The sequence below is a fragment of the Moschus berezovskii genome, chromosome 17 (genome assembly GCF_049115385.1).
Source record: "Moschus berezovskii isolate FMDL1 chromosome 17, NW_MosBer_1.0, whole genome shotgun sequence".
Lineage (NCBI taxonomy): Eukaryota > Metazoa > Chordata > Mammalia > Artiodactyla > Moschidae > Moschus > Moschus berezovskii.
Window position 1 is genome coordinate 28,257,771 of NC_142476.1, and position 27,203 is coordinate 28,284,973.

The 27,203-nt window shown below is 44.1% G+C and overlaps 1 protein-coding gene across 6 annotated transcripts in view; it reads right to left on the reverse strand.

Moving 5' to 3' along the window:
- NPL (N-acetylneuraminate pyruvate lyase) overlaps window positions 1-22,109 on the reverse strand; it is a 41,125-nt gene extending 19,016 nt beyond the window's left edge. Inside the window, exons 1-5 of one of the 6 annotated variants that reach the window (XM_088845281.1) lie at window positions 21,886-22,007; window positions 17,300-17,383; window positions 10,387-10,460; window positions 9,226-9,313; window positions 5,441-5,498 (exon numbers count right to left, since the gene is read on the reverse strand). In XM_088845281.1, the coding sequence (XP_088701407.1) occupies window positions 5,441-5,498; window positions 9,226-9,313; window positions 10,387-10,460; window positions 17,300-17,367 (288 nt within the window). In that variant the 5' untranslated portion in view covers window positions 17,368-17,383; window positions 21,886-22,007. The other 5 variants (XM_088845282.1, XM_055418794.2, XM_088845280.1 and 2 more) reach the window with 5 other exon arrangements.
- Between the last annotated feature and the right edge of the window lie 5,094 nt (window positions 22,110-27,203).

Genomic DNA, 27,203 nt, shown 5'->3' on the forward strand with positions numbered 1-27,203 from the left:
AGATACAGTGCTACTCTTGTGATGTTTTCTCACATTATCTCAGAAAAAATGAACAATTCTTCCCACTGAGCCCTCACAATTTTTTTCTTTATGTATTTCAAGTAGAGTACCTAAGCCTACCACATTGTAAGATAGTTGCATATGGTTACTGGTCTCCAACTAGAGTTAATTCCCTGAGGGTAGGAGGTCAGATCGGAGAAGGCAATGGCAAGCCACTCCAATACTCTTGCCTAGAAAATCCCATGGACAGAGGAGCCTGGTAGGCTGCAGTCCATGGGGTTGCTAAGAGTTAGACACGACTGAGCGACTTCGCTTTCACTTTTCACTTTCACACATTGGAGAAGGAAATGGCAACCCACTCCAGAGTTCTTGCCTGGAGAATCCCAGGGACGGGGGAGCCTGGTGGGCTTCCATCTATGGGGTTGCACAGAGTCGGACACGACTGAAGTGACTTAGCAGCAGCAGCAGCAGCAGCAGGATGTCAGATCTTACTGACTCTTGTGTTCAGATCAGTCGTGGTGCTGAACACATAGCAAGTACCCAGTAGATGTGTGAAACACGCCCCATTATCTAAAAGGGGTATCACATTAACTATGGATATCTGTATCTAATAGATGTGATTAACTTTCTGCAGAAGTAAAGCAGAAGAGTCAAAAAGAGACTGGAAACAGTCTAAAGACCAGTCAAGGACTTTGGACAGAATTTTATTAATACAGGATTGAAATGCGATATATTTGAATCATTCAGTACATTGTTTAGGACAAGAGTGGTAGGGTAACCTTAGCTGAAAGGAAAGACAAAAACCACTTCACAGATAGTTGATGGCAGTGCCCATTCAAACATCATCCAATGGAGACTTATGTCTAAGCAGATGCCAATATCACTGTCTCTTTGGCAAGATTATCCCACAGCAGGGGATTAATCTATGCTAAGATTATCTTTATACTATTCTAGTATTGAGCCCAATGAACAACATTGGCTCTCATGTCATAATATGATAATATTTTAAAATTTACGAGACCCAAGTTTGGTCCCTGGGTTGGGAAGATTCCCTGGAAAAGGGAATGGCTACTTACTCCAGTGTTCTTGCCTGGAGAATCTCATGGACAGAGGAGCCTGGTGGGCTACAGTCCATGGGGTCTCAAAGAGTTGGACATGACTGAGCAACTAACACCTCTTCTATTGGAGAAAATGGCAATTGAAAGGAGAAGGGGAGAAAAAAGATTTCCTCCACTACACTACCTCACTTGAAAGATCAACTGTAAGAACAACAAATCAAAAAGAATAAATCAAGTTTTCAAGTTCTGATTCTAGGCTTACTAAGCAATCATTTAGTAATGCCTTCACTTGTGGCTTGCCTAAGTGTGTTGAATTGCAGTTTTGCAAGTATACAGTATGCATCCCATTTCTCAATTCAATTAATAGGGATTTCTCCCATAGTCCAATGGTTAAGATTCTGGGCTTCCACTGCAGGGGGCACGGGTTCAATCTGCAGTAAGGGAACTAAGATCCCAAATACCACATCAGGACCAAAATAAATAAATAAATAGACAAATAAATAAAATTTAATTAATTAATTCAAATAACAGGAAATAGAATCAAACAAGGGCTTCCCAGGTGGCGCTGGTGGTAAAGAATCCGCCTGTCAATGCTGGAGACACAGGAGACATGGGTTGGATCCCTGGGCCAGGAAGATCCCCTGAAGGAGGGCATGGCAACCCACTCAAGTATTTTTGCCTGGAGAATCGAATGGACAGGGGAGTCTGGCAGGCTACAGTCCATGGGGTCGCAAAGAGCAGGACACAACTGAAGCGACTTAGCATTCATAGAATCAAAGAAAACCCACAAGAAGATGCTGGAGTTAGATTGGGTCATTGTGCTTGGTGCTCCTTGGAATTAGAGTATCAAAGTTATGTGGACAAAGAATGTCTCTGCCATTTCAGTAAACAGTGTTTCGGCCAAACTGCCATCAGCTGCTGCAGCCACCAGGTCAATGTGCCCTGAGGAGAACTCAGGATGGAGAAAAACATGCACATCAAAGGAATGGTTTCAATAAGCCTGCATACACTTTCCCATACAAAGAAAAGCACTAAAATAATTAATTTGAAATGTATTTTTGTAATAAGCTATAATCTTTTGATGTCCAACTACATGGTTTATTTTTGTTTTTTTTTCAGCCAGAAACTCCTACACATCCAGGTTCTTCCCTTGCCTCTTTGGAACAGTCCCTCAGAGCTAGTTGAGTGGCTGTACCCCAGGCCCGAGTCCTCAGTTAAGTACGCTGATTAAAATATAATTCTTGCCTTTTAGGCTGCACATGTTTTTCAGTCAACACTTGACTGACAGCAGTCCAGTCTACAACATCTCTGGGCTTTCTTTACTTACTCCATTCACAAAGGCTTCAAAATCACACCATTTACTTTTCTGCTAGCAACTTTTAACTCCTTCCTCCCTTGCCACAGTTTTACTCCACCTAACCTGCTCACCTCTAAATCCAGAGTAATCCAACCCTGCATTCTTGTTCCTATGTTCTAATTGAAGAGTGTACCTAGAAGAAAATTTCCACAGCTGTGTTTAGTGGTGGTGTGACAAACTGAAGACTTCTTGATGGGTAGGATTCCAGGATTTCATTGCTATGGCCGGCATTCAATCTCTGGTTGGGAAACTAAGATTATACAAGCTGCACAGCGAGGTAAAAAAAACAAACAAACACATCTTAACTATTTTTAAGTATACAGTTCAGTTCTGCTAAATATATTCATTCACATCGTTGAGAAACAGATCTATAGAACTTATTCATCCTGCAAATCTGAAACTTGTGGAAGGAGTTGTCAGTAGGAACTTCACTTTGTACTTTAGGGCTCCATCCTGTTAAACTGTGAACTGTACTGACCCTGCTGACAAAAAAAAAAAAAGCAGCAGTAGCAGCTATCTGTTGAGAAAGGCATCTTGGGGTAATGTGCAGAAATGTGCCTTTACTGATAACAAGTAAGACACAGTTGTTGTTTAGTCGCTCAGTCGTGTCCAACTCTTTATGACCCCATGGACTGCAGCAAGGCAGGGTTCCCTGTCCTTCACTATCTCCTGGAGTTTGCTCAGACTTATCTCCATTCAAGTTGATGATGGCATTCAACCATCTCATCCTCTGTCTCCCCTTTCTCCTCCTGCCTTCAATCTTTCCCAGCATCAGGGTCTTTCCAATGAATTGGTTCTTTGCACCAGGTGGCTAATGAGGTGGAGCTTCAGCTTTAGCATCAGTCCTACCAATGAACATTCAGAATTGATTTTCTTTAGGATTGACTGGTTCAATCTCCTTGCTGTCCAGGGGATTCTCAAGAGTCTTCTCCAGCACCACAGTTTGAAAGCATCAATTCTTCAGCGCTAGACTTCTTTATGGTCCAACTCTCACATCCATACACGAGTACTGGAAAAACCACAGCTTTGACTAGATGGACCTTTGTCTGCAAAGTGATGTCTCTGCTTTTTAATATGCTGTCTAGGTGTGTAATAGCTTTTTTTCCAAGAAGCAAGCATCTTTTAATTTCCTGGTTGTAAGTCACTGTCTGCAGTGATTTTAGAGCCCAATAAAATACAGTCTATCACTGTTTCTATTTTTCCCCATTTATTTGCTATGAAGTGATGGGACTGGATGCCATGATTCTAGTTTTTTGAATATTGAGTTTTAAGTCAGCTTTTTCACTCTCTTCTTTCACCTTCATCAAGAGGCTCTTTAGTTTCTCTTTGCTTTCTGTCCTTAGGGTGGTGTCATCTGCATATCTGAGACACACTCTACCAGTCGATAAATTGTAGAAAAAAAAAAGAAGATATAGACCTCCCAATCAGAGCTCTTGGCAAATAACTCATGGAAACTAAGTGTACTTCTCTGTTTTCCTTTAAAAACTCCTGCCTTTTGGTTCCCAGAGGGTCACTGTTCTGGTGGCTGCTGGAATCTGTGCTCCCTGAATTGTAATTCTAAGACCCCAAATAACCATGAATTTGTTTTCTATTGTCCGTGAGTTTGTTTCCGTTTTGTAAATAAGTTCATTTGTATCATTTTTTTTTTAGATTCCACATATAAATTTGACTTCACTTAGTATGACATTTTCTAGGTCCATCCATGCTGGATTAACAGATACATACTACTTCACACAAAACAGATAAACAAGGACTACTGTATAGCACAGGGAACTATATTCAATATCTTGTAATAATCTATAATGAAAAAGAATCTGAATATATATTCTTTATATTTATATATACATCTGATCCAATTTGCAAAAGAGAAAACACAGTTGCATCACTTGAAGTTTACAGTGACACAGAAAGGTTGCACTACTGTAGTTTGCGCTTGTTTGACAGTTAGCTAATACCTAAGTAACCTCAATCTCAAGACTATCAAGGTCTATTTAAAATTAATCCAATCAGGGATTTAAGTAAATGTCCAGGGAATAAAATTTAAGGTTCAACCAAAAATAGAATTCTGAAGGTAATACTGCTTAATCTAGATGTGTGTGTCTGTATGTGTGTATATATAAAACTGAATCACTTTGCTATATACCGAAACTACCACAACACTGTGAATCAACTATATTTCTATTTAAAACAAGATCCCAAATAAATGCATTTCTTTGTTTTATAGTCTGCTGCTTTTTCTCAGACAACAAACTCTAATCCTATTAAACGACTCTTCTTTCCCCCTCCCACTAGTCCCCAGTTACCACCATTCTAATTTCTGTTTACATGGATTTGACTGCTTTGGATACCTCATAACATAAGAGGAATAATATATCTGTCCTTTAGTGAGTGGTGTACTTCACTTAACACACTGTCCTCAAGGAGGTTCATCCATACTGCATGCAGCATGTGACAAGATGGATTTGCTTCCTTTCAATATTGAATAATATTCCATGGTACGTATATGCTATATACCACCTTTTCTTTATCCATTCATCCATCCATGGGCATCCGGGTTGCTTCGACCTCATGAACAGTGCTGCTAGAAACATGGGTGGGGGCAAGCTTTTTCTGTCTAAACTTTCTCTTCCATTCTCCAGGCATCAATTATCAGTTTTTACCCCTTCTCATGTCTAAACCCTCACCCCATCACCTTTAGGCCCAGCAGATAGTCTTGCCTTTTACTTCCTAGAGGAAAGTGAGGTTGGCTCAAGTTAAGTTCCTTACCTGCAAGCCAGATAGCTCTATACCCATCCTTACTTTGCCCAACAGAATAGGTGCCTCTGTCTCCTATTTGATGCTCTGCTACAGCAGTTATCACCTCGGGCTGCTTGCTTCATAGCTCCGTGCTGGCTTCCCTGAGGTCCTATACCTTATATGCACCAGCATAGCATCCAATATTTAGCAAAAATGATACTGACTTTAACTCCAGCATAAAGATGGAGGCCCCTCAAGTGGTCTCTCCCAGATGGACCCACATACATACCAGTTCTTGTGACTCCTTCAAGCTCAAGGCTCCCACATGAATTACTATCTGATCCAACCTGCAAAAGAGAAAACTCTGTTGCATCACTTGAAGTTTACAAAGGGCTGTGCTATTCTGGTTTGTGGCGGTTTTACCAGTCAGCTAATATCTGACTAATCTCACTCTTAAGACTAGTGAATTCTACCGTGGTCTACTTAAAATTAACCTGATCAGGGATTTTTTTAAAAAGTCCAGGGAATACAGTTTAAGATTCACCAAGCAATAGACTGAGATGCTGAGGCTGAAACTCCAATATTTTGGCCACCTGATGCGAAGAACTGACTCATTTGAAAAGACCCAGATGCTGGGAAAGATTGAAGGTGGGAGGAGGAAACGACAGAGGATGAGATGGTTGGATGGCATCACCGACTCAATGGACATGAGTTTAAGTAAACTCCGGGAACTGGTGATGGACAGGGAGGCCTAGCGTGCTGCAGTCCATGGGGACAACAAAGAGTCAGACACGACTGAGCGACTGAACTTAACTGAAGCAATAGAATTTTGAAAGCAATAACAGATTAATCAGTACTTGGGGACTTGTTTTGATTATGTCTTGTTGAGATACTGCATTTGATGATGACAGTATACATGAAGATAGGTGTAAAACTGAGATATTTTGGGTTGGAGATAAAAATAAAAAGGTTCCTTAAGAAGTACATCCAGGAATCAGTCCTATAAGAAAGGAACTCGCTGTGAAAAGTTTTTTCCTATCTTGAAAGTCCTCAGGATTTGGCCATGAAAGAGGTTTTCTCTGAGACCCCAATGTTCATCTTTGGATGTGTGCCACAGGGCCCCCTGGGAAGAAGCCACACTTAGATGGGTCCTCTGTGGGTAGGATCAATAAAACTCAATTGTGAATTCAGTCATGTTGGTGAGTCTTCCGGGGACTCTGAATGACACATGTGCTGCTCTCACAGGATGGAGACATGTCATCCCCGTTGAGGCCCGAGCACTGAGTCCTCCCGTTCTCCTTGATTTGTGCTGTCTTAGGTAAAATGGGATCTCACTGGGAAGTCCTGTGATCAGGTCTGCATTTGTAAAGGATAACAGAAGATTTCTGAAAGGAGAAAAGGTGGCTGGTTTTTTACCCTCACCAGCAGCTTCACTGCATGACTCCCTTAAACCTTTTACTACCCCATCTCCTGGCTTAGGTTAAAACAATCATGCATTTCCTTCTCTCCACCAGGCTGCTGACTCTGTGGCTTTAGTACAAACTTGCAGTTTCTCAATTCAGGAGGAAAAGACTCCCCAAAGTTTCTCGCCACCACGACTTACGTTTTCCAAGTCCCTGCAGAGGCTGCTCCAAGTCTTGACTTTTCACCTCAAGCTCTAAATTCTACCCCGTGACCCCTTTTTCTTGGCAAATGTCCTTGCTCCTCACTTCCAAGACACCAAAGATAAAGGCACTTCTGCACCCTGACTCCCTTTTCCTCCTCCTCACCCCTGTGCTTAGCTGTGTCCCTTTCTGTGTTCCTCCCAGCTTCTTACCTGTCTCCTGGAGCTACTCTACCTACATTTGGTTTTATTTCAAGCCCCACCAAGATCTTCCATCAAAGGCATCAGTTCTTTACTCTCTTTATCTCTTCTCCAATGGCACTGTCCTTTCAGCATGGAAATGTGTTTAAGACTTTCCTACTCTGAGAGAAAGAAACTACCCTCCTTTTAATCTTTCTTCCTCCTCTCTAATCCATTATTCCCTCTCTCCTTCCCTTCATCCCAGCACATTTTAAAAACTAAGTACTTTTAAAATTTATTTCTCTGTGCTGGGTCTTTTTTTTTTTTTTTTCGTTGTGCTGGGTCTTAATCTTGGTCTGTGCGATGTAGTTTCCAGACTGGGGATCGAACCGGGACCCCTGCATTGGGAGTTCAGTCTTAGCCACTGGACCACCAGGGAAGTCCCCACCTGCAAACGTTTTTCTGAGTGTGAGAATAAACTATCCTTGCTGGTCCCCCTTCCAGGTGTCTGCTGCATTCTACCCTCTCTGCAGTTGCTTCTGTGACAATGACCTGACGGGCTCTGCTCTCTCTGAGGTCACTGGTCATTTCCTGCCTTCTCAATCCTCCATTCGGTGGACTCTTATAACATCTAACAATTATTAAAACAAATGCTACAATGGACACGGCACCCACTGCAAATAATTACAGTGAATTCTTATATAATACTTAGCTCTGTGTCAAGCATTGCTTGGACCCTCATCACCACCTTATAGGATGGGTACTATTAACACTCCTGCTTGATAGAAAGAGCACAGGGTGTTTAAGAGCAGCCTGAGCTCACAGAGCTTCTAAGAGGCAGAGCCAGCACCCGACTCAAGGCAGTCTGGCCTTCAAGCTCTGCTCTTAATTCCCATGTTCTCTGGACACTCTACAAGACCTTCCTTCCTGCAGTGACATGCTCTCTCCTAATCTCCCTCCAACCCTTCTGTTTTCTGTCTGTGCCCACTTTACTATCCCCCCGTTTCTGGTGCTTTTCTTTTCTGACCCTGCTGGGAGGCATATGGGATTTTAGTTCCCCAACCAGGGATCGAAGCTGCACCCCCGGCAACAGAAGTGCAGCTTCCTAAACTGCTGGAACACTAGGGAATTCCCTCTGGTGCTTTTCTTAATGTTTACCCTTAGCCTTCCTCTTTTCTCACTCCACCCACAGTCTTTAATTGTTTGGGGCCCAGGATCTGACTGAAAATTAGCTGAAAACTGACAGAAAATGCCTATGTGGACATTCATATTTGGCATACAATTTCAGGGTGCCCAAACTGCTCCAAGGGCTTTCCAGGTGGCGCTAGTGTTAAAGAACCCACCTGCCAATTCAGGAGATATAAGAGACTTGGGTTTGATCCCTGGGTCAGGAATATCCCCTGGAGGAGGGCACAGCAACCCACTCCAGTATTCTTGCCTGGAGAATCCCATGGGCAGAGAAGCCTGGTGGGCCATGGTCCACAGAGTTGCAGAGTTGGACACAACTGAAGCGACTTAGCATGCATGCAAGGTGCTCTAAAGCCATTTAAAGATTGGAGACTTACCTCCAATCTAAGGCACCATCAATCACTCCCTTCTCTGATCCCTGTTTACACTATTTATCAGAAGGATCAGTGTTAGTTTTCATGGTCTGACATCTCCACTGGATGGTAAGCAACCTGAAGGCAGAGATCCTGTTTTATACCCCCAGTGCCAGCACAGTGCATAACACACAAAGTAACAGAGAATCAAACTTGGTTCATTGCGCTTATTTAATCGATGCAGTTCCATTGGTTTTACCGGGCACAAATTGAGTGTTATGACAAAAATCCACCATTGCATTGAAGTTTAGAGGATGCAGAAAGCTCCCTACGACTATGAGAGGAAGCGCCACAGACAGCACACAGAGTCATGTACAGAGACAAGACGTGATGGAAGCAACAGGACCCACCCTGAGATGGGAAGGATGCTGAGCGACTCAGCAGAAGGGCCAGCAGCCAACCACCAGGACCCTCTGCCCCTCATCCAAGGACAGGGAACCCACCCCCACCAAGGGACTGGCCTGGTAAACAGACCAGAGGCAGTTCCCGGTTACCCGATGGGATCTCTGAGAGCCGGGAGTGTCTTGCTGCCCTTCCTTCCACATGGAAAGGAAGGGTGCTCCTCTCCCCACAAGCTGACCTTGGGTCAGACTTGCGGCCGGAAGGCAGGGAGGCTGTTTCATCTGGGATAGAGCTGTGGTCTCTGCCGCCCTGGCAGATAAGGGTGTTTATCTCAATGGAGCCACTCACTTGTTCTTCCCCTTTGTCACCCACTCCTCCGCGACCCGGCAGCGCTCCGAGATGCTCAGGGACAGGCCTTCTCCCGTCGTGCCGTTCACTGTTCCAAACAGAGAGTCAGTCAGGGGGCCAGCTGATACCTCTCATTCCTCCAGCGCCAACACTGGCAGTGCAGGGGCAGAAACCCCTGCTCAAGAGGAAGGGATAGGGAGACACACCGAGGACAGAGCCTGGAGCCAGTGGTGTGATGCCATGTTTCCATTTTTCACTTCAGACCCGGTCTTTCGTTCATCTTCATCTTATCAAAAGGACCAGGAAGGTTAGGCATGACTTGTAATTACAAATCTGTCTTTGTTTTCAGGAACAGAGAGTAACTGTTTTAAATGGTGACAGAGATGACTGCTCAGGTTTCAGGCAAGTCTCTGAACACACCAGGCAAGTTCTCTATTTGGGTTTAATGGCAGGAAAACCAATACCACCCAGTACTGGGATGTCCCAGCAGTCCTAAGTGGTGTTTACTTACGAAGACAATGGTGGGTACTGCAGATCTAAAACGACCTCTGTCTATAGACCTGGGTCCTTGGACTCTTTAATCAATAGAAATTGGTAACAGCCCAGATGAGAATTTCAGGCAAGGCTTTATGATACAGCTGGAGGGAGGGAGAACCAGAAACAGGCACCCTTGCTCGCTCCCCAAAGTGGCAAGCCGGTCCTTGAAGGGGTTCACAAGAGGGCGGGTCCGTGGTTGGGCAGGAGGCACAGGTGGTCTGTCCCCTCCCTCGGTGTGCTGCGCGCAGGGATCGTGTTCAGCACCCTGCTTTTGCTCCCAGCACCTCAGCAGCTGTATCTTATGGCTCATCATCTGCCCCAGCTGCGCATGCGCATGGCGCCGTTTAGTCCCTCACGGTCTCTTTACAGACTGTTGCTCTAGGCGCAAGTGCTCAGGTAAAGGGTCCCAGCTCCTGGCCTATTTCAAGCACACTACCAAATCAGATAATCTCCTGATCATCTGTTAGGTCTAAAATTGATGAACCTAAAAATTCACAAATTTTACACTGCTTAGCCAGGCTCAACCAGAACCTATAACACAATAGCACTGTGACCTCCAGGCTAGTAATCTGCTTTCCAAGGACTGAGCTCGAGCTATGTAGAGAAATCCCTAAGATGACTTACCAAAGACATTCTTCACTCCCTGTTCTTCTACAAGATAGTCCACATACCGACCAATGACTGAAAAGTTGATTTCTCTGAAAAACACAAAAAAATCAGAAAAGAACGTGCATTTATTCTTTTCTAGATTATTCAATCCATTTTATTGTTTAGTCGCTAAGTGGTGCCCGACTCTTTTGTGAACCCCTGGACTGCAGCCCGTCAGGCTCCTCATTCCATGGAATTTCCCAGGGAAGAATACTGGAGTGGGTTTCCATTTCCTCCTCCAGGGGGTCTTCCTGACCCGAGGATCAAACCTGTATCTCCTGCATTGGCAGGCAGATTCTTAACAGCTGAGCCACTGCTCTCCCTCGTTAATCGTTCTTCAAATCCACCCAACCAGACTGTGAAATTCTTAGCCTGCTCTGAATAATGCCTAGGTTTTTTTCTTCTCTACTCAGCCACATGTGCCTCAATTATGTGAGCAAAACCTTATTAGCTATCCACAAGGTTTTACATTTAAACTTCATCACAAGTAATATTTTAAAAAAATAATTACTTAATTATCTTTTGACCTTTTGGGGAAGAGTGATGGGCCGGGGAGTGGTTAAATGAGAACTTAACATTTTCCGCGTGGCCAGAAGCAATCATTTCTTAGGAAGTAAGAAAATCCAATCTTAGTAATTGAAGAATTTTAGCACTTAATATTTATGACAACAGAGGAAGGCGTAAAGCCATTTATATGCGTTAGTGTTAAACTGAAGGGGAGTAACAGTTGGAAAGGAACTTTGCCATGAGTTTGTCTTTCAAAGTGTCATTTGTGGCACAGCGGTATCAGTATCTGGGGATATTAGCTGGAAATGATGAGTCCCAGGCCACACACAGTTCTGGTCAGAATCCGCACTGTAACAAGATCTCCAGATGATCTATGCGCTTTTCAGTTTGAAAAGGACTGACCTTGGAAAGATCTGATACTTCAGGCAATAATGGCTCTTTTCCTTAAAATCATATTGAGTTTAAAAATCTAGAAACTGACAGATCAGATAAAGTGACCTGTTCTCAATCAAAATATAGGTGGGGAGGATGGAGAAAGAAAACACAAAGGAAAATGGTTGACAAGAAAACTAGGGATTGATATGAGTCGGCTAGTACGTCTACATTTTTGTCAGTGGGGCCAGAGAATACTAATTTAATTTTAACCTTATTAACATTCTTTGCATCTTATTATTCCTTAAAAAAAAAAAAAGAAACCAAAATATCTGAGGCATATAGAAAACAAAGACATCAAAGGGTATTTGTCAAAGGAAACAGAACAATAGAGATGAAAACAAAGAATGCCTAGGCAACCATGCCCACAATGTGCAAGAGACAACCAGTCCAAGCTGCCACTTGGGCAAAGGCATGCTTTAATGTAGTTAACAGGCCTGCAAGGGGAGCAGGCGCTTTCCATAATGGCTCATGTCCCAGCATCGTTAACACTGCCCCTCCCTGCCCCACTTGCTCAAATGTCAAATCCTTGCCTCAGTCTCACTGAGCAAGACTCTAAGCTGGGGGAGGGGGCAGCCTAGACAATTCATCTCAGGACTCTCGTTTAGGTCAGCTTGACCTGCTCAACTTCTTGAGGTCTCTCTGCTTCAGATGTGTGTGACCACGTGGAACCACACCTTTACAACACACTCGCCCCTTGCTGCTTCCGTCAGCTCTTCCCCACCTGGAACAAGCCCTGAGATGCAGGGACCATCAGCAGGGGCTTTGTCTGTGTGACAGCACCTACTCATGCAAGCAACCAGGAAACACCTCTGGCAGGCCCCAGGGACTTTCCAATCATGGACTGGAAACCGGAAATAAAGTCTCTGGGAAATAGTTTATGCTGGAGTCACAGATTCAGACACAGATTCAGAAAGTCCTGCAGATTTTCACTGAAGTCTCAACATCTCCTCAGTTCCACCCTGGCCACATATTCACACACTGAGAGCAGGCCTGGCCTTTTCACCAAGGAGGAGCCTCTAGAGCTCCAGGTGACCGAGGCCTAGTAGGCACTGTACTCCCTTTGATATGCTTTCTTTTGGTTTAATATAATGTTTTCCTGGGCTTCCCTGGTGGCTCAGATGGTAAAGAATCTGCCTTCAATGCAGGATACCCAGGTTCGATCCCTGGGTCTGGAAGATCCCTTGGAGAAGGGAATGGCAACCCACTCCAGTATTCTTGCCTGGAGAATTCCACGAACAGAAGAGCTTGGTGGGCTACAGTCCATGGGGTCATGAAGAGTCAAACATGACTGAGTGACTAACACTTTCACTCTAACACTATTCCATGTATACTTCAGCTTTCAAAATCAGATGGAAGCTACTCACCCTTTTTGGCAAAATAACTACTCGGTTACTTAAAAACTCCTTTGGGAAAGGAACATGCAGGGGCTATAACGACCCCACCCTGCCAGAGGTGGAAAGCATCCTATTCTGGAAATCTGGGTCACTCAGTCTCCCACAACAGTTACAGAGACAACCGTCTACACAAATCCATCTCCAGCGGGCTGGGCCCTTCGACTGGCTGGGTAACAGGTTTGTTGTTACTAGAGGGTGTTGAAAAATTCTCATGAGGAAGTCCAGGGCCTTCGAGGGAGAAAACACAACTTTTTTCAAGACATTTTGGCCAATCTGAAATGGACTCTCTAACAACTGTGAACTTGTCCAATGGAAAAAGTGACTTCTTGAAACAATTAAGGAAAACAAAAGTCCTTCACTCTAATGTAGAGAAAGACAAAAGTTGGGCTGGGTAGAGATTGACCTTCCTTTCCAATTAGGCATTAATCTGTAGGATCTTGGTTTCATCAACTGCACAAATAGACATAACAGCTCTGAGTTGCTAGGAAGATTTAAAGTGGAATATGTCCCTTAAAATGCCCCACATGAAGACTAATAGTGTTCAGCCAATCAATGTTAGCTTCCTCTCCTCATGAAATTCAGTTCAGTTCAGTTCAGTCGCTCAGTCGTATCCGACTCTTTGCGACCCCATGAATCACAGCATGTCAGGCCTCCCTGTCCATCACCAGCTCCCGGAGTTCACTCAAACTCATGTCCATCAAGTTGGTGATGCCAACCATCCATCTCATTCTCTGTCGTCCCCGTCTCCTCCCGCCCCCAATCGCTCCCAGCATCAGAGTCTTTTCTAGTGAGTCAACTCGTCGCATGAGGTGGCCAAAGTACTGGAGTTTCAGTTTTAGCATCAGTCCTTCCAATGAACACCCAGGATTGATCTCCTCTAGAATGGACTGGTTGGATCTCCTTGCAGTATAAGGGACTCTCAAGAGTCTTCTCCAGCACCACAGTTCAAAAGCATCAATTCTTCGGCGATCAACTTTCTTCACAGTCCAACTCTCGCATCCATACATGACCACAGGAAAAACCATAGCCTTGACTAGACGGACCTTTGTTGGCAAAGTAATGTCTCTGCTTTTTAATATGCTGTCTAGGTTTTTCATAACTTTCCTTCCAAGGAGTAAGCGTCTTTTAATTTCATGGCTGCAATCAGCATCTGCAGTGATTTTGGAGCCCAAAAAAATAAAGTCTGACACTGCTTCCACTGTTTCCCCATCTATTTCCCATGAAGTGATGGGACCAGATGCCATGATCTTTCTTTTCTGAATGTTGAACAGCTAACTAAATTTACCTTATGCTGTGTGAAATGCTGAAGATTCAAAGATAAATAAGATATATGCTCAGTCCCTATGCAGCGACTGGTACCCAATAAATATCTATATATAAGGGTAGGCAGCTCAAAGCCTCTTGGGTGACTTCCCTGGCTAGTCCAGTGGCTAAGACTCCAGGCTCCAAATGAAGGGAGTCCAGGTTCGATCCCTGGTCAGGGAACTAGATCCCACATGCTGCAACATAAGAGTTCGTATGCCACGACTAAAGGTCCCACATGCTACAACTAAGAGCTGGCACAGCCAGATTGAAGAAAAAAAATCTGTTGGTAGAAACACATATGTAACAAACAGTTATTATAATAATTATCATAAACAAATAATCGTGATCTAATATGAAAAGGTAGGCACACGGTGCTATGAGACCACAGAGGAAGGGCTCTGTAACTCTTTTTAGGGAAACTGGGGAAGAATAACCAGAGAATGGTTTTGATGGATGAATAGACAAGTTCAAACGGAGCAGAGAAAGGAGAGGATGGTGGTAGAAAAAGGCAGAGGATACAAAACGTGTAAAGGCACATAGAGAAGAGAGCGGGTGAGGTGTTTTGGGGAAAAGCAATGTAGTAGGAAAGGCAAACTGTAAAGGACTTCCTATGGCATCCCAGGTCCTGGGCTTTAACCTTCACACCAGTTCTTTCCAGGCTTCAGTGTGCTGAAGAATCACTCAGGGACACCGTTCAAATACAGGTTCTAGTTCAGCGGTATGTAATAGCACCTGAGATACTACATTTCTAGCAAGTTCCTATGTGATGCTGGAGTTAACGGTCCATGGGCCATGCGAGTAGCAAGGCTTAGACAAAACGGAATTCAGAGAGATTCTTAGAGAGTAAATCCAATTTGTTGTTATTCAGTCGCCAAGTCATGTCCGACTCTGCGACCTCAAGGACTGCAGCACACCAGGCCTCCCTGTCCCTCACCATCTCCCGGAATTTGCCCAAGTTCAAGTCCCCCAAATGATTATATTTATTTATGAGGAAACTCATTGGACTACAGTGTGGAGGATGGACTGGAGTTGCAGGTACTCAGAAATTCTTACTTAATGGAGATCACCACACTATCCCAAATAACCTAACACCAGAGAACTGTGGACTCTGAGCATTTGAATGGCCTTAGAGATTATGCGGTTGAATTCCGTCTCCTTACAAATTATGAGAGAACTTTTACAAAGTGAATAGAGCTCCCCAGGGTCAGACAGCTAGTGGTGTCAGAGATGGGGGTTAGGAACCCAGATATTCTAACAAATCTATTTAACCATGTTTTTTTCCTGCCAACTTCCTCACTTTAGGACATCAACTTATGTTCAGAGTTGAATCACTAGAATTATTCAGCCATTCTGAATTATGGAGGCCATGGTTTATTCTAAGAGCTAGGTTAGGAAAACTCCTATGTTGGTAGGTCACCGGGCAGAATTTCTAGGTGTTAGATTCCATGTGACTCTTCTTTCTTTCCTGTCTCTTAGAAACATGTCAGAAAAACAGATTCTCTTGTGGGCAAGTAGGTTAATACCTACCTGCTCTTGGTGGGTACTCCAAACCTGCTTCAGAGCTACAGGAATGTTTAGACGGAGCAGAAAGATAGAGAGAAAAGGGAACTGACAAAACTTACAGGCCTACTATGTACCATGTACTTACACACATTTTGATTTACATTCTTACAAGGCCTTTATAAAAACACATTTTTATTTCACTCTTCAGGAAAGTGAGGGTCCTAGAAAAGAATTCGAGAAAAAAAAAGAGGAAATAGTGAATGGAGGCAACAGGGCTAGAAGTGTTTGGGAAACAGAGAAGGGTCCAGAAAAGCAGTCATTTCCGTTATCTCTAATATGTGTGGGTCCTGGTGTCCCGGGAAAACAGCAGGATAGAGCGAAAACACAATGACACTCCGAGAGTTCCAGATGAACAAGCAGGACTTTGAAGAAGCCACTTCTAGGCTAAGAGGGATCTGATTAAAAAGGTTAAAGTAGCACCAACCAGATGCAGTGTTCTGAGCTTGCAAACAGGCTCTTACTCCATAACAGGAAGTAAATCCTGTCTGCTCATGCAATCACATGACTGCTGTTTTATCTGCCCAACAAGTAGCTGACACATTGAGAAAGAGCTGACTTCAGTCTTTCTTAGCGCTTGTGGAAATGGAGAGGCAACAGAAAAAAAAAATGCTATTAACCATGCCATCTCAGCAAGAATTTTCCTTAGACTAGTAAAGATGTGATTTTTTGAGAATCTTAGAAGCTAAAATGTCTGAACTCCAATGACCTAAGGGAAAACTATGATACAGCCAACTCTGAATTAAGAACAGTAAAAGTCATAAGAAATGTCATCCACTTTAAAAGCATAGGGTTAAGGCTTGTAAAAGTTCAGTAACAGAAGACCAAAAACATAAGTTGTATTTAAAGGCTTATAGAATACGTCATCTTTCATTTATCCCTTATGCCACAATAGCAATTCAAACTAATTAACCTAAGCACATGCTGACCCTGTGCTAAACACAATTACATGGATTATCCCATTTTAATACTCATAACTCCATAATGCAGGTATGGCTGCAATTAAATAGAGGAAGAAAGGAGAAACTTTTCTTTTAATGTGTCAAAAACAGATCCAGAAGATGGACAAATCCCCATTGTGTTAATGGTAATATTCAGGGAGGATTTATGTATTGCTCATGGGTGCCTGGGGCACATGACCACTCTCTGCTAGTACCACTATACTATTCATCTGGAAAATGCTTGCTTGGGTAACAATTTCTCAGTAATCACCTGTTATTACCTCCCTTTTGCAAGCTCCCCATCATTTAACCAATGTTGAAATGAGTCTATAAAACATGCCTAAGGGGGCCATCTGGCAGAAACCTTCCCCACTTTCTTCAGGGTAGGACATTTCATCACGTCCATGAACAGTCTAGACACAGCTTCTAGAGGCCAGAGTTTGATATCAAATCTTGCTAAAATGAGATTTTCCTCACCCAACTCCACTGGTCTTATTCGGGATGGGCAGGGCTCTGATGAAATATAAGCAGAACTTTGCTTTGTGGGGCTACAGACACCGGGAGGATGGTGAGCCCCCATATATTATCTCACCTTCCCCTGCACTGCCTGTGTATAGAGACCTCTTCCCTGACCTGGGGTCAGAGACACTGCAGAGGTGGAAGCTGCAGAGTCCAAGCCACCGCTACTATAGAACCTTTTGATCATTATGGTGGAGGGAGATCGCTTTAGTCCCAAACCATAGTTACCCATGCTCGGTCATCGGCGTGATGGTTGCAGCCACAAGACCTTGGAGCTTCTTCTTTGGGGAGGCCATCGAGCTGCTGAAAAGTCTGGAAAACATACAATGTCCTTTCTGTCTTCAAGAAATGTCAATTAATGATAAAACTCTGGGGCAAAGTCCATTCCTACACAGTTTAGAACTCTGAAAAATGCTTACAAGTGTACAAACACAGAGCAAACGAGAGGAATGTAAAATGTGAGAGCTTTACACTATAAAGAGGAAACTATATTTTAAAGACAGGAGAGCTGGAGACAAGAGAGTTACGTTCTAGCAAAGTATGACTGGAAAGGACTCCTGACTTATCTATACAGACGACCAAGGCAATCTGAGACCTCAGAGAGCAGGGATGAAAAACAGCACAAGAAAGAATATGAACCAAATTCAACAAGGTCAAATACACTACTCAAGTTGAAAAATGGTCAGGAGAAAAGGGACAGTCTTATTCTTTTCATAACTTCATATGGTTGAGCAAGAATCTCCCCTACGACCAGTATTTAAGCCTTAAAAGGTTTCAGCAGCGAGCTACATAATTATCTTTAGATTTACCTAACTATCCTTTCATATTCTAGTTTTGATCAGTTTTTCCCTGTTTCCCTGACTTTAGTAAATCACATCACAAATATTACATTCACCTCTTCCCCACTAGACCAAGCTCCCCCAGGACAGGAAATAGATTTCATTTGTCTTTGCTTTCCCTGAACTGAGTGCTCTGTTGGACAACTTGTGTTCAATTAAAAAGTGATGGATATGTGAGTGATTGGGCTTCCCTGGTGGCTCAGATGGTAAAGAGTCTGCCTGCAGTGTGGGAGACCGGGGTTCGATCCCTGGATCAGGAAGATCCCCTGGAGAAGGAAATGGCAACCCACTCCAGTATTCTTGCCTGGAAAACCCCATGGATGGAGGAGCCTGGCAGGCTACAGTTCATGGGGTTGCAAAGAGTCAGACACGACTGAGTGACTTCACTTTCTTCTTCCTTTCTAAGTGAGTGATTGAATGAGGTGTCCAGATCATAGCTGGATGATGACTTCCACAGAGATCTCTGCTGAGATAATGAACCTAGCTAACACTCATTTGGGGTAAAAGGATCCCTCATTCTCTGGCAGAGAATGTACCTGTTCATAACCAGCATAAAAAAGCCAAGAAGTTGCCCCAAACAGGCAATGAGAGACATCAAGCATCCTGGTTAATAACCTAGATTCCGCAAGAGGCTGCCTGGTTCATTTCCCACCTCTGCCATTTAACTAGTTATAGAAGCACTATAAATTTTTGAGCTGGAGGACATGAAAATTTGAAGCCACATATGCAAAGTCTAACAATTGAAGAAGAAAATAAGACATAATCAGACAGTATTTGGTGACAATTGTACAAAAGATGTTTGGCTTGGTGAAAATTTAGTGATGTCTATACTTAACAAGAGAGAGTATATTATAGTTCTGAGGTCACTTTTAAAAACCCAATGCCAGACTCCCTGGTGGTGCAACGGGGAAGAATCCACCTGCCAACACAGAGGACACAGGTTCGATCCCTGGTCTGGGAAGATTCCACGTGCTGCAAAACAACTAAGCCTGTGCACACACACTGAGCCTGTGCTCTAGAACACAAAAGCTACAACTAGAGCCTGTGCTTAGCAACAAGAGAAGCCACTGCAATGAGAAGACTGCACACCCACAAGGAAGGGTAGCCTCCCTTGCTCACCACAACTAGAGAAAGTCCACGCACAGCAACAAGACCTACAGCACCAAAAAAAAGAAAACAAAAAAACACCAATGCCCACTATGCTTAAATTTGACCCACGTAAGGTAATATTATGGACTATCCTGTTAATCTCATCTCCCCAAATAGGAGCATAAACTTCCAGAGTACAGAGATAACTTCTACTTTTTCTGTATCCCCTAAAGATCCTGGCTCAAATGAGCTCTTGAAGCTAGAAGCAGGGCAGAACAAGGACAAAAACGCGAAAGGGTACAGGTGGGAAAACATAATTGCTTTTGTGACTGGACAACGATGACACCTCCCCTTACAAATAGATACATCCCTGGTGAGCTCTGCTCCTGAAATTAAGCCCAAAGCTTTCGAGTAGTTTTGCTCTGTACTGAAGGGCAATAAAGGGGGACCTTACCAGAAATAAGGGATACTAGGATTTCTCTGACTTTTCCTACTTTGAAGATGACACTAAATCCTGTTGGAAGTTTTGAAAGAGATATGTAATCCCCTGGCCCATGGGGAAAATGCAAGGCCAGGAACACAGGACCCTGTCTACCCAAGAGAAAGGTCTGAGCACCAAATGAGGCTGACTCTGTGTCCACTGCACACCATCACCTGGTCCTCCTGCATGCATCTCAACTCAGGACAGCCTAAATCAAACCTGTCTAAACAATGTCTTCATTTGCTCCTTACAGTAGGGGGTTAGGGCTCCAGGTCTGGAGTCAGACTTCCTGCATTCACATCCAGCCTCCACCACTTACCAGCTGGGTGACCTCGGGACTACTATTTAACCTCTGTGTGCTTCAGGTCCCCTTCTGTAAACGGGGGTAACAGTAATCACTTTTCATAGGGGTGCAGAGAGAGTTACATGAGTTGATTCTTGTAAAGTGATTAACAGTGCCAGGCTGCCAGGCACATAGTAAGTACAGGTTCAGCCCCCTCCGTGAAGTCTCGCCTGCTGACTATAGGAGAGAATAGGCAGCATTCCTTTATCAGCACTCTGTTTCCGGTCATCTCAGCTCCATCAGGACCACCTCCCCAACACTCGCTACTCTTTTCTATTCAGGGACTAAGTCACTTCCTTTCCAGCTGTTATCTTTTTTCCTTGCAACCCTTCCCGCTCCCCTTACTGTCCCTCTCATAACTTACACATCCTTAATTATCTCTTATCTAGACCAATGGGCACAACTCCATATTAAAGGGGCTCAAGAAGGTTCAAGAGATAAAAGTTCAGAGAGCTAGGTTCCATATCAAGTCTCCTAGAGGCCGTACACTCTAGATTTCCATATTCTTGTGCTTTTAGCTGCATTTATTTCATATTTGGGGCAGTTACAAGGATATTCTTAGGACGGTCAAAAGCCTGGACTGGCAAGATAGAAAGACTTATCTACGTCTCAAATTAAGTGCTCTTAAATACAGCTTGCTTTGTTAAAAAATATGGGGCTTGGGGCTTGGGATAAGAGTTGGGAATCACTGGCCTAACCCCGACTCTATTCTTCAACATAGGCAGACTACCAGATCAACCTAGTAGCTCAGACATTTCTGATCTTGATTTTGCCCTGCTCAGAAATACTAGTTAACTTCTTCCGGCTTCCATGGGACAAATACCCAATTTCCTGGTCTACTGTCTCTGTAGAGATCTCTCCACACCTGAAGTGCACCAGTCCAACTGGTCCCTGGTGCTCTGTTGCAACCTATCTTGTCCTGGCTCGCCTGTTCTCCCACCCAGAATGGCAGCATCTCCCATTTCAGCCCCTTCAGTATAACCAACTCTTGGAACCCACCTTAAATATGAGAGGACATTCTCTGATCCCCTAAATGAAAATAATTTCTTACTCTTTAGAATTCTCTCAAACATTTGCTTTTCACTAAAAACTACATCATAGGTAGTTCTGGCTCTTCTTTTCCAGTGTAGGCCATCAAGGGGCAAGAACGGTTCAAAAATCTATCTTTGTGCGGAGCAATACACTAAATAAATGAGCAGTTTGCTGGCTTTGGAACGGTGAAAATGCTTCAGGAAGTGAAGTGAAGTGAAAGTCGCTCAGTCGTGTCTGACTCTTTGAGACCCCATGGACTATACAGTATTCTCCAGGCCAGAATACTGGAGTGGGTAATCTTTCCCTTCTCCAGGGGACCTTCCCGACCCAGCGATGGAACCCAGGTCTCCTGCATTGCAGGCAGATTCTTTACCAGCTGAGCCACAAGGGAAAATAAATGAGCAGTTTGCTGGCTTTGCAAACTGTGCAACTGCTTCAGGAAGAGATGGAGTTAAAAAAATCACAACCATGGTAACTGAGAATGATCCGTATTTTGTAAACAGGGGTATTCAGAATATCATTACTTAAACACTTGGGGAGGGCCTATTACTCTCGAAATCTTAACACCTCTATCCACAGACAAGAATCCTTAGGACAAAGAATCCAAGCTGCCTAAGTCAAGCTCTCTTAAAAGGACAAAGTTAAAATCGCTGGGGGAGGAAGAGGGAGATGCAGTTCTAGGCGTGGAGAATCACTCGAAAGACAGAAATACTTGAAAAGATACAAACAGAAATAGAGAAACTAAACACACAAAAATGCAGAAATACAGCTTCCCATCAAATGAAGGGACTGTATCACTCTTAATCCCTAAACTCTTCTCCCCAGTGGCTGACTCTGATCATTTTGAAAAAAGGATCCTTAAGGCCCGGCTCTGCGGTCTGGACAGAACCTAGCGGAGTGGGTCCCTCTTCCCGTCTGTCCGTCCCTCCGTCCGGACACTCCCCCCGGGCCGAGAGCGTGTACCGTTCATACTTCCCCAGGCTCCATTTCCCAGGTCCCCGGCCTATCCGGCCGTCACGGTCTCACCCACCCCCGAGTCCACTCCCCGACGCCCCTCTGCGCTCATTCGGTCTGTCGGTCTCCGTGTGTCCGTCCGTCGGTCCGTGCGTCCACGCCGCCCGGGCGCGCTCACCCAGCCGCCGCGAGTCCGCCTGCGCCGCTGCGCTCCGGCTCCCGGGCGCGTTCTTTATCGCGGCGGCCGCGCACCACGTGCCCGCCCCGCCCGGCCCGGGAGCTGCAGTTCCGCCCGCGCCGCCCGCAGCCCGAGGCCGGGCGCACAGGTGGAGCTCCCTCTTCCCGGGTGTCCCCGCCAACGCCGGGGTCTGGCTGCGCACAGGCGCAGCAGCTCCGGCTCCCCAACAGTTGTGAGCATCGGAACTTGCACCCGGGTTCTCCGAGCGCGCGCTCAGCCCGTCCGTCCTGACCCTCCCCTCAGGTGCAGCCACACCTGTCTTTTCTTTTTCTTCTGCTGGGCCAGCCCTTCCCCTCTGGGCTCCTTTCTATGTTAACCTGCCTTCTGCCCGAGGCCCTGCAACAACGGATTTCGAAATTCGGGCTGCTGTTCTAGAAGCGTGCTGAGAACACTGCCTGCCCCTTTGGGATTCCCTGACCTTCCAGCTCCAGCTGTTGCCCCAACCCCGTAGTTCTCCTGTTAGAAAGAGATACACCTAGAGATTGTTGTCAAGCTGAGTGAAGTGAGTCAGAAAGACAAATATCATGTGCTGTTGCGTATAAGTGGAATCTAAAAAAATGGTAAAACGAACTCATTTGTGAAACAGAGATAGAGTCAGGTGTAGAACACACAGTTGCCAGTTACCAGGAGGACAATGGGGAGTGGTAAAATGGGAGATTGGGATTGACACATACACGTACACACTGCTATATATAAAGTAAATATCTAATAAGGACCCACTGTATAACACAGGGAGCTCTGTTCAGTACTCTGTAATGACCTGGGTATTCATTGGAAGGACTGATGCTAAAGCTGAAACTGCAATACTTTGGCCACCTCATGCGATGAGTTGACTCACTGGAAAAGACTCTGATGCTGGGAAAAGTTGGGGGCGGGAGGAGAAGGGGACGGCCAAGGATGAGATGGCTAGATGGCATCACCGACTCTGTGGACATGAGTTTGAGTGAACTCCGGGAGCTGGTGATGGACAGGGAGGCCTGGCGTGCTGTGCTTCATGGGGTCGCAGAGAGTCGGACACGACTGAATGACTGAACTGAACTGAACTGAATGACCTAAATAGGAAAGGAATCTTAAAAAGATACATGTACAGGTGTAACTGATTCACTGAAACTAATGCAACGTTGCGAATCACTATATTCCAGTTTTTAAAAAGAGATGAACGCATATTAAAAGCGGATTTGTTACTAATGCAACAGTTTTTCTGGCTTATTCTGGAGAACAATTGAAAGAATTTTGAAAGGAAAAAGTATTTTTAACCAAAATATCTCCACCTGTAGAAATGTCAAGAGTTTATTTTCTAATATCAAGTGCTGTATTAATAAATCAGAAACACAACCGTAAGCAAGTCCCTCAGCTTTCTCTTGCTGGTGTGAACTAATCTCAGTTTTCCATAAAAGGCAATGGGAAATGCTTATTTCATTTAGAAAAAATGAAGTGCTTTCTAGTTTGCAAAGTGCTTTTAAATCCACTAGGATAGGTCTTTCATTACATGTTGCACCAGAAATTAATTAATTCAGTTCAGTTCAGTCGCTCAGTCGTGTCCGACTCTTTGCGACCCCATGAAATGAAGCACGCCAGGCCTCCCTGTCCATCACTAACTCCGGAGTCCACCCAAACCCATGTCCATTGAGTCAGTGATGCCATCCAACCATCTCATCCTCTGTCATCCCCTTCTCCTCCTGCCCTCAATCTTTCCCAGCATCAGGGTCTTTTCAAATGAGTCAGCTCTCCACATCAGGTGGCCAAAGTATTGGAGTTTCAGCTTCAACATCAGTCCCTCCAATGCACACCCAGGACTGATCTCCTTTAGAATGGACTGGTTGGATCTACTTGCAGTACAAGGGACTCTCAAGAGTCTTCTCCAACACCACAGTTCAAAAGCATCGATTCTTTGGTGCTCAGTTTTCTTTACAGTCCAACTCTCACATCCATACATGACTATTGGAAAAACCATAGCCTTGACTACACGGACCTTTGTTGACAAAGTAATGTCTCTGCTTTTTAATATGCTCTCTAGGTTGGTCATAACTTTCCTTCCAAGGAGTAAGCATCTTTTAATTTCATTGCTGCAATTACCATCTGCAGTGATTTTAGAGCCCAGAAAAATAAAGTCAGCCACTGTTTCCACTGTTTCCCCATCTATTTGCCAAGAAGTGATGGGACCTGATACCATGCTCTTAGTTTTCTGAATGTTGAGCTTTAAGCCAACTTTTTCACTCTCTTCTTTCACTTTCATCAAGAGGCTCTTTAGTTCTTCACTTTCTGCCATGAGGGTGGTATCATCTGCATATCTGAGGTTATTGATATTTCTCCTAGCAGTCTTGATTCCAGCTTGTGCTTCATCCAGCCTGACATTTTGTATGATGTACTCTGCATATAAGTTAAATAAGCAGGGTGACAATATACAGCCTTGACGTACTCCTTTTCCTATTTGGAACCAGTCTGTTGTTCCATGTCCAGTTCTAACTGTTGCTTCCTGACCTGCATACAGGTTTCATAAGAGGCAGGTCAGGTGGTCTGGTATTCCCATCTGTTTCAGAATTTTCCACAGTTTATTGTGATCCACACAGTCAAAGGCTTTGGCATAGTCAATGAAGCAGAAATAGATGTTTTCCTGGAACTCTCTTGCTTTTTTGATGATCCAGCGGATGTTGGCAATTTGATCTCTGGTTCCTCTGCCTTTTCTAAAACCAGTTTGAATATCTGGAAGTTCATGGGCTTGGAGAATTTTAAGCATTACTTTACTAGCGTGTGAGATGAGTGTAATTGTGTGGTTGTTTGAGCATTCTTTGGCATTACCTTTCTTTGGGATTGGAATGAAAACTGACCTTTTCCACTCCTGTGGACACTGCTGAGTTTTCCAAATTTGCTGACATTGAATGCAGCACTTTCACAGCATCATCTTTTAGGATTAGAAATAGCTCAACTGGAATTCCATCGCCTCCACTAGCTTTGTTCGTAGTGATGCTTTCTAAGGCCCACCTGACTTCACATTCCAGGATGTCCGGCTCTAGGTGAGTGTGAGTGATCATACCTTCGTGATTATCTGGGTCATGGAGATCTTTTTTATACAGTTCTTCTGTGTATTGTTGCCACCTCTTCTTATTAATGAAGTCATAAGGCAACGGGTACCATTTATTAAGAGTCATACTTTACAGATGAGGATGCATTCTCCCATTTTATAGATCAGAAACAGGAGTTTAAAAAGCTTAAGTGATTTGCCAAAGGCTTAACTATAGAAGGAATAAGGGATGGAGCAAAAGCAAAACCAATACCCAGTTGTGGATGTGACCAGTGATAGAAGCAAGGTCTGGTGCTGTAAAGAGCAATATTGCATAGGAACCTGGAATGTTAGGTCCATGAATCAAGGCAAATTGGAAGTGGTCAAACAGGAGATGGCAAGAGTGAACGTCGACATTTTAGGAATCAGTGAATTAAAATGGACTGGAATGGGTGAATTTAACTCGGATGACCATTATATCTACTACTGTGGGCAGGAATCCCTTAGAAGAAATGGAGTAGCCATCATGGTCAACAAAAGAGTCTGAAATGCAGTACTTGGATGCAATCTTAAAAATGACAGGATGATTTCTGTTCGTTTCCAAGGCAAACCATTCAATATTACAGTAATCCAGGCCTATGCCCCAACCAGTAATGCTGAAGAAGCCGAAGTTAATCGGTTCTTTGAAGACCTACAAGACCTTTTAGAACTAACACCCAAAAAAGATGTCCTTTTCATTATAGGGGACTGGAATGCAAAAGTAGGAAGTCAAGAAACACCTGGAGTAACTGGCAAATTTGGCCTTGGAGCACGGAATGAAGCAGGGCAAAGGCTAATAGAGTTTTGTCAAGAGAATGCACTGGCCGTAGCAAACACCCTCTTCCAACAACACAAGAGAAGACTCTACACATGGACATCACCAGATGGTCAACACCGAAATCAGATTGATTATATTCTTTGCAACCAAAGATGGAGAAGCTGTATACAGTTAGCGAAAACAAGACCAGGAGCTGACTGTGGCTCAGATCATGAACTCCTTATTGCGAAATTCAGACTTAAATTGAAGAAAGTAGGGAAAACCACTAGACCATTCAGATATGACCTAAATCAAATCCCTTATGATTATACAGTGGAAGTGAGAAATAGATTTAAGGGACTAGATCTGATTGATAGAGTGCCTGATGAACTCTGGACAGAGGTTCGTGACATTGTACAGGAGACAGGGACCAAGACCATCCCCATGGAAAAGAAATGCAAAAGAGCGAAATGGCTGTCTGAGGAGGCCTTACAAATAGCTGTGGAAAGAAGAGAGGCGAAAAGCAAAGGAGAAAAGGAAAGATATAAGCATCTGAATGCAGAGTTCCAAAGAATAGCAAGGAGAGATAAGAAAGACTTCCTCAGTGATCAATGCAAAGAAATAGAGGAAAACAACAGAATAGGAAAAACAAGAGACCTCTTCAAGAAAATTAGAGATTCCAAGGGAACATTTCATGCAAAGATGGGCTCGATAAAGGACAGAAATGGTATGGACCTAACAGAAGCAGAAGATATTAAGAAGAGGTGGCAAGAATACACGGAAGAACTGTACAAAAAAAGATCTTCACGACCAAGATAGTCACGATAACGTGATCACTGACCTAGAGCCAGACATCTTGGAATGTGAAGTCAAGTGGGCCTTAGAAAGCATCACTACTAACAAAGCTAGTGGAGGTGATGGAATTCCAGTTGAGCTATTTCAAGTCTTGAAAGATGATGCTGTGAAAGTGCTGCACTCAATATGCCAGCAGATTTGGAAAACTCAGCAGTGGCCACAGGACTGGAAGAGGTCAGTCTTCATTCCAATCCCAAAGAAAGGCAATGCCAAAGAATGCTCGAACTACCGGACAATTGCCCTCATCTCACACGCTAGCAAAGTCATGCTCAAAATTCTCCAAGCCAGGCTTCAGCAATATGTGAACCGTGAACTCCCAGATGTTCAAGCAGGTTTTAGAAAAGGCAGAGGCACCAGAGATCAAATTGCCAACATCCGCTGGATCATGGAGAAAGCAAGAGAGTTCCAGAAAAACATCTATTTCTGCTTCATTGACTATGCCAAAGCCTTTGACTGTGTGGATCACAAGAAACTGTGGAACATTCTGAAAGAGATGGGAATCCC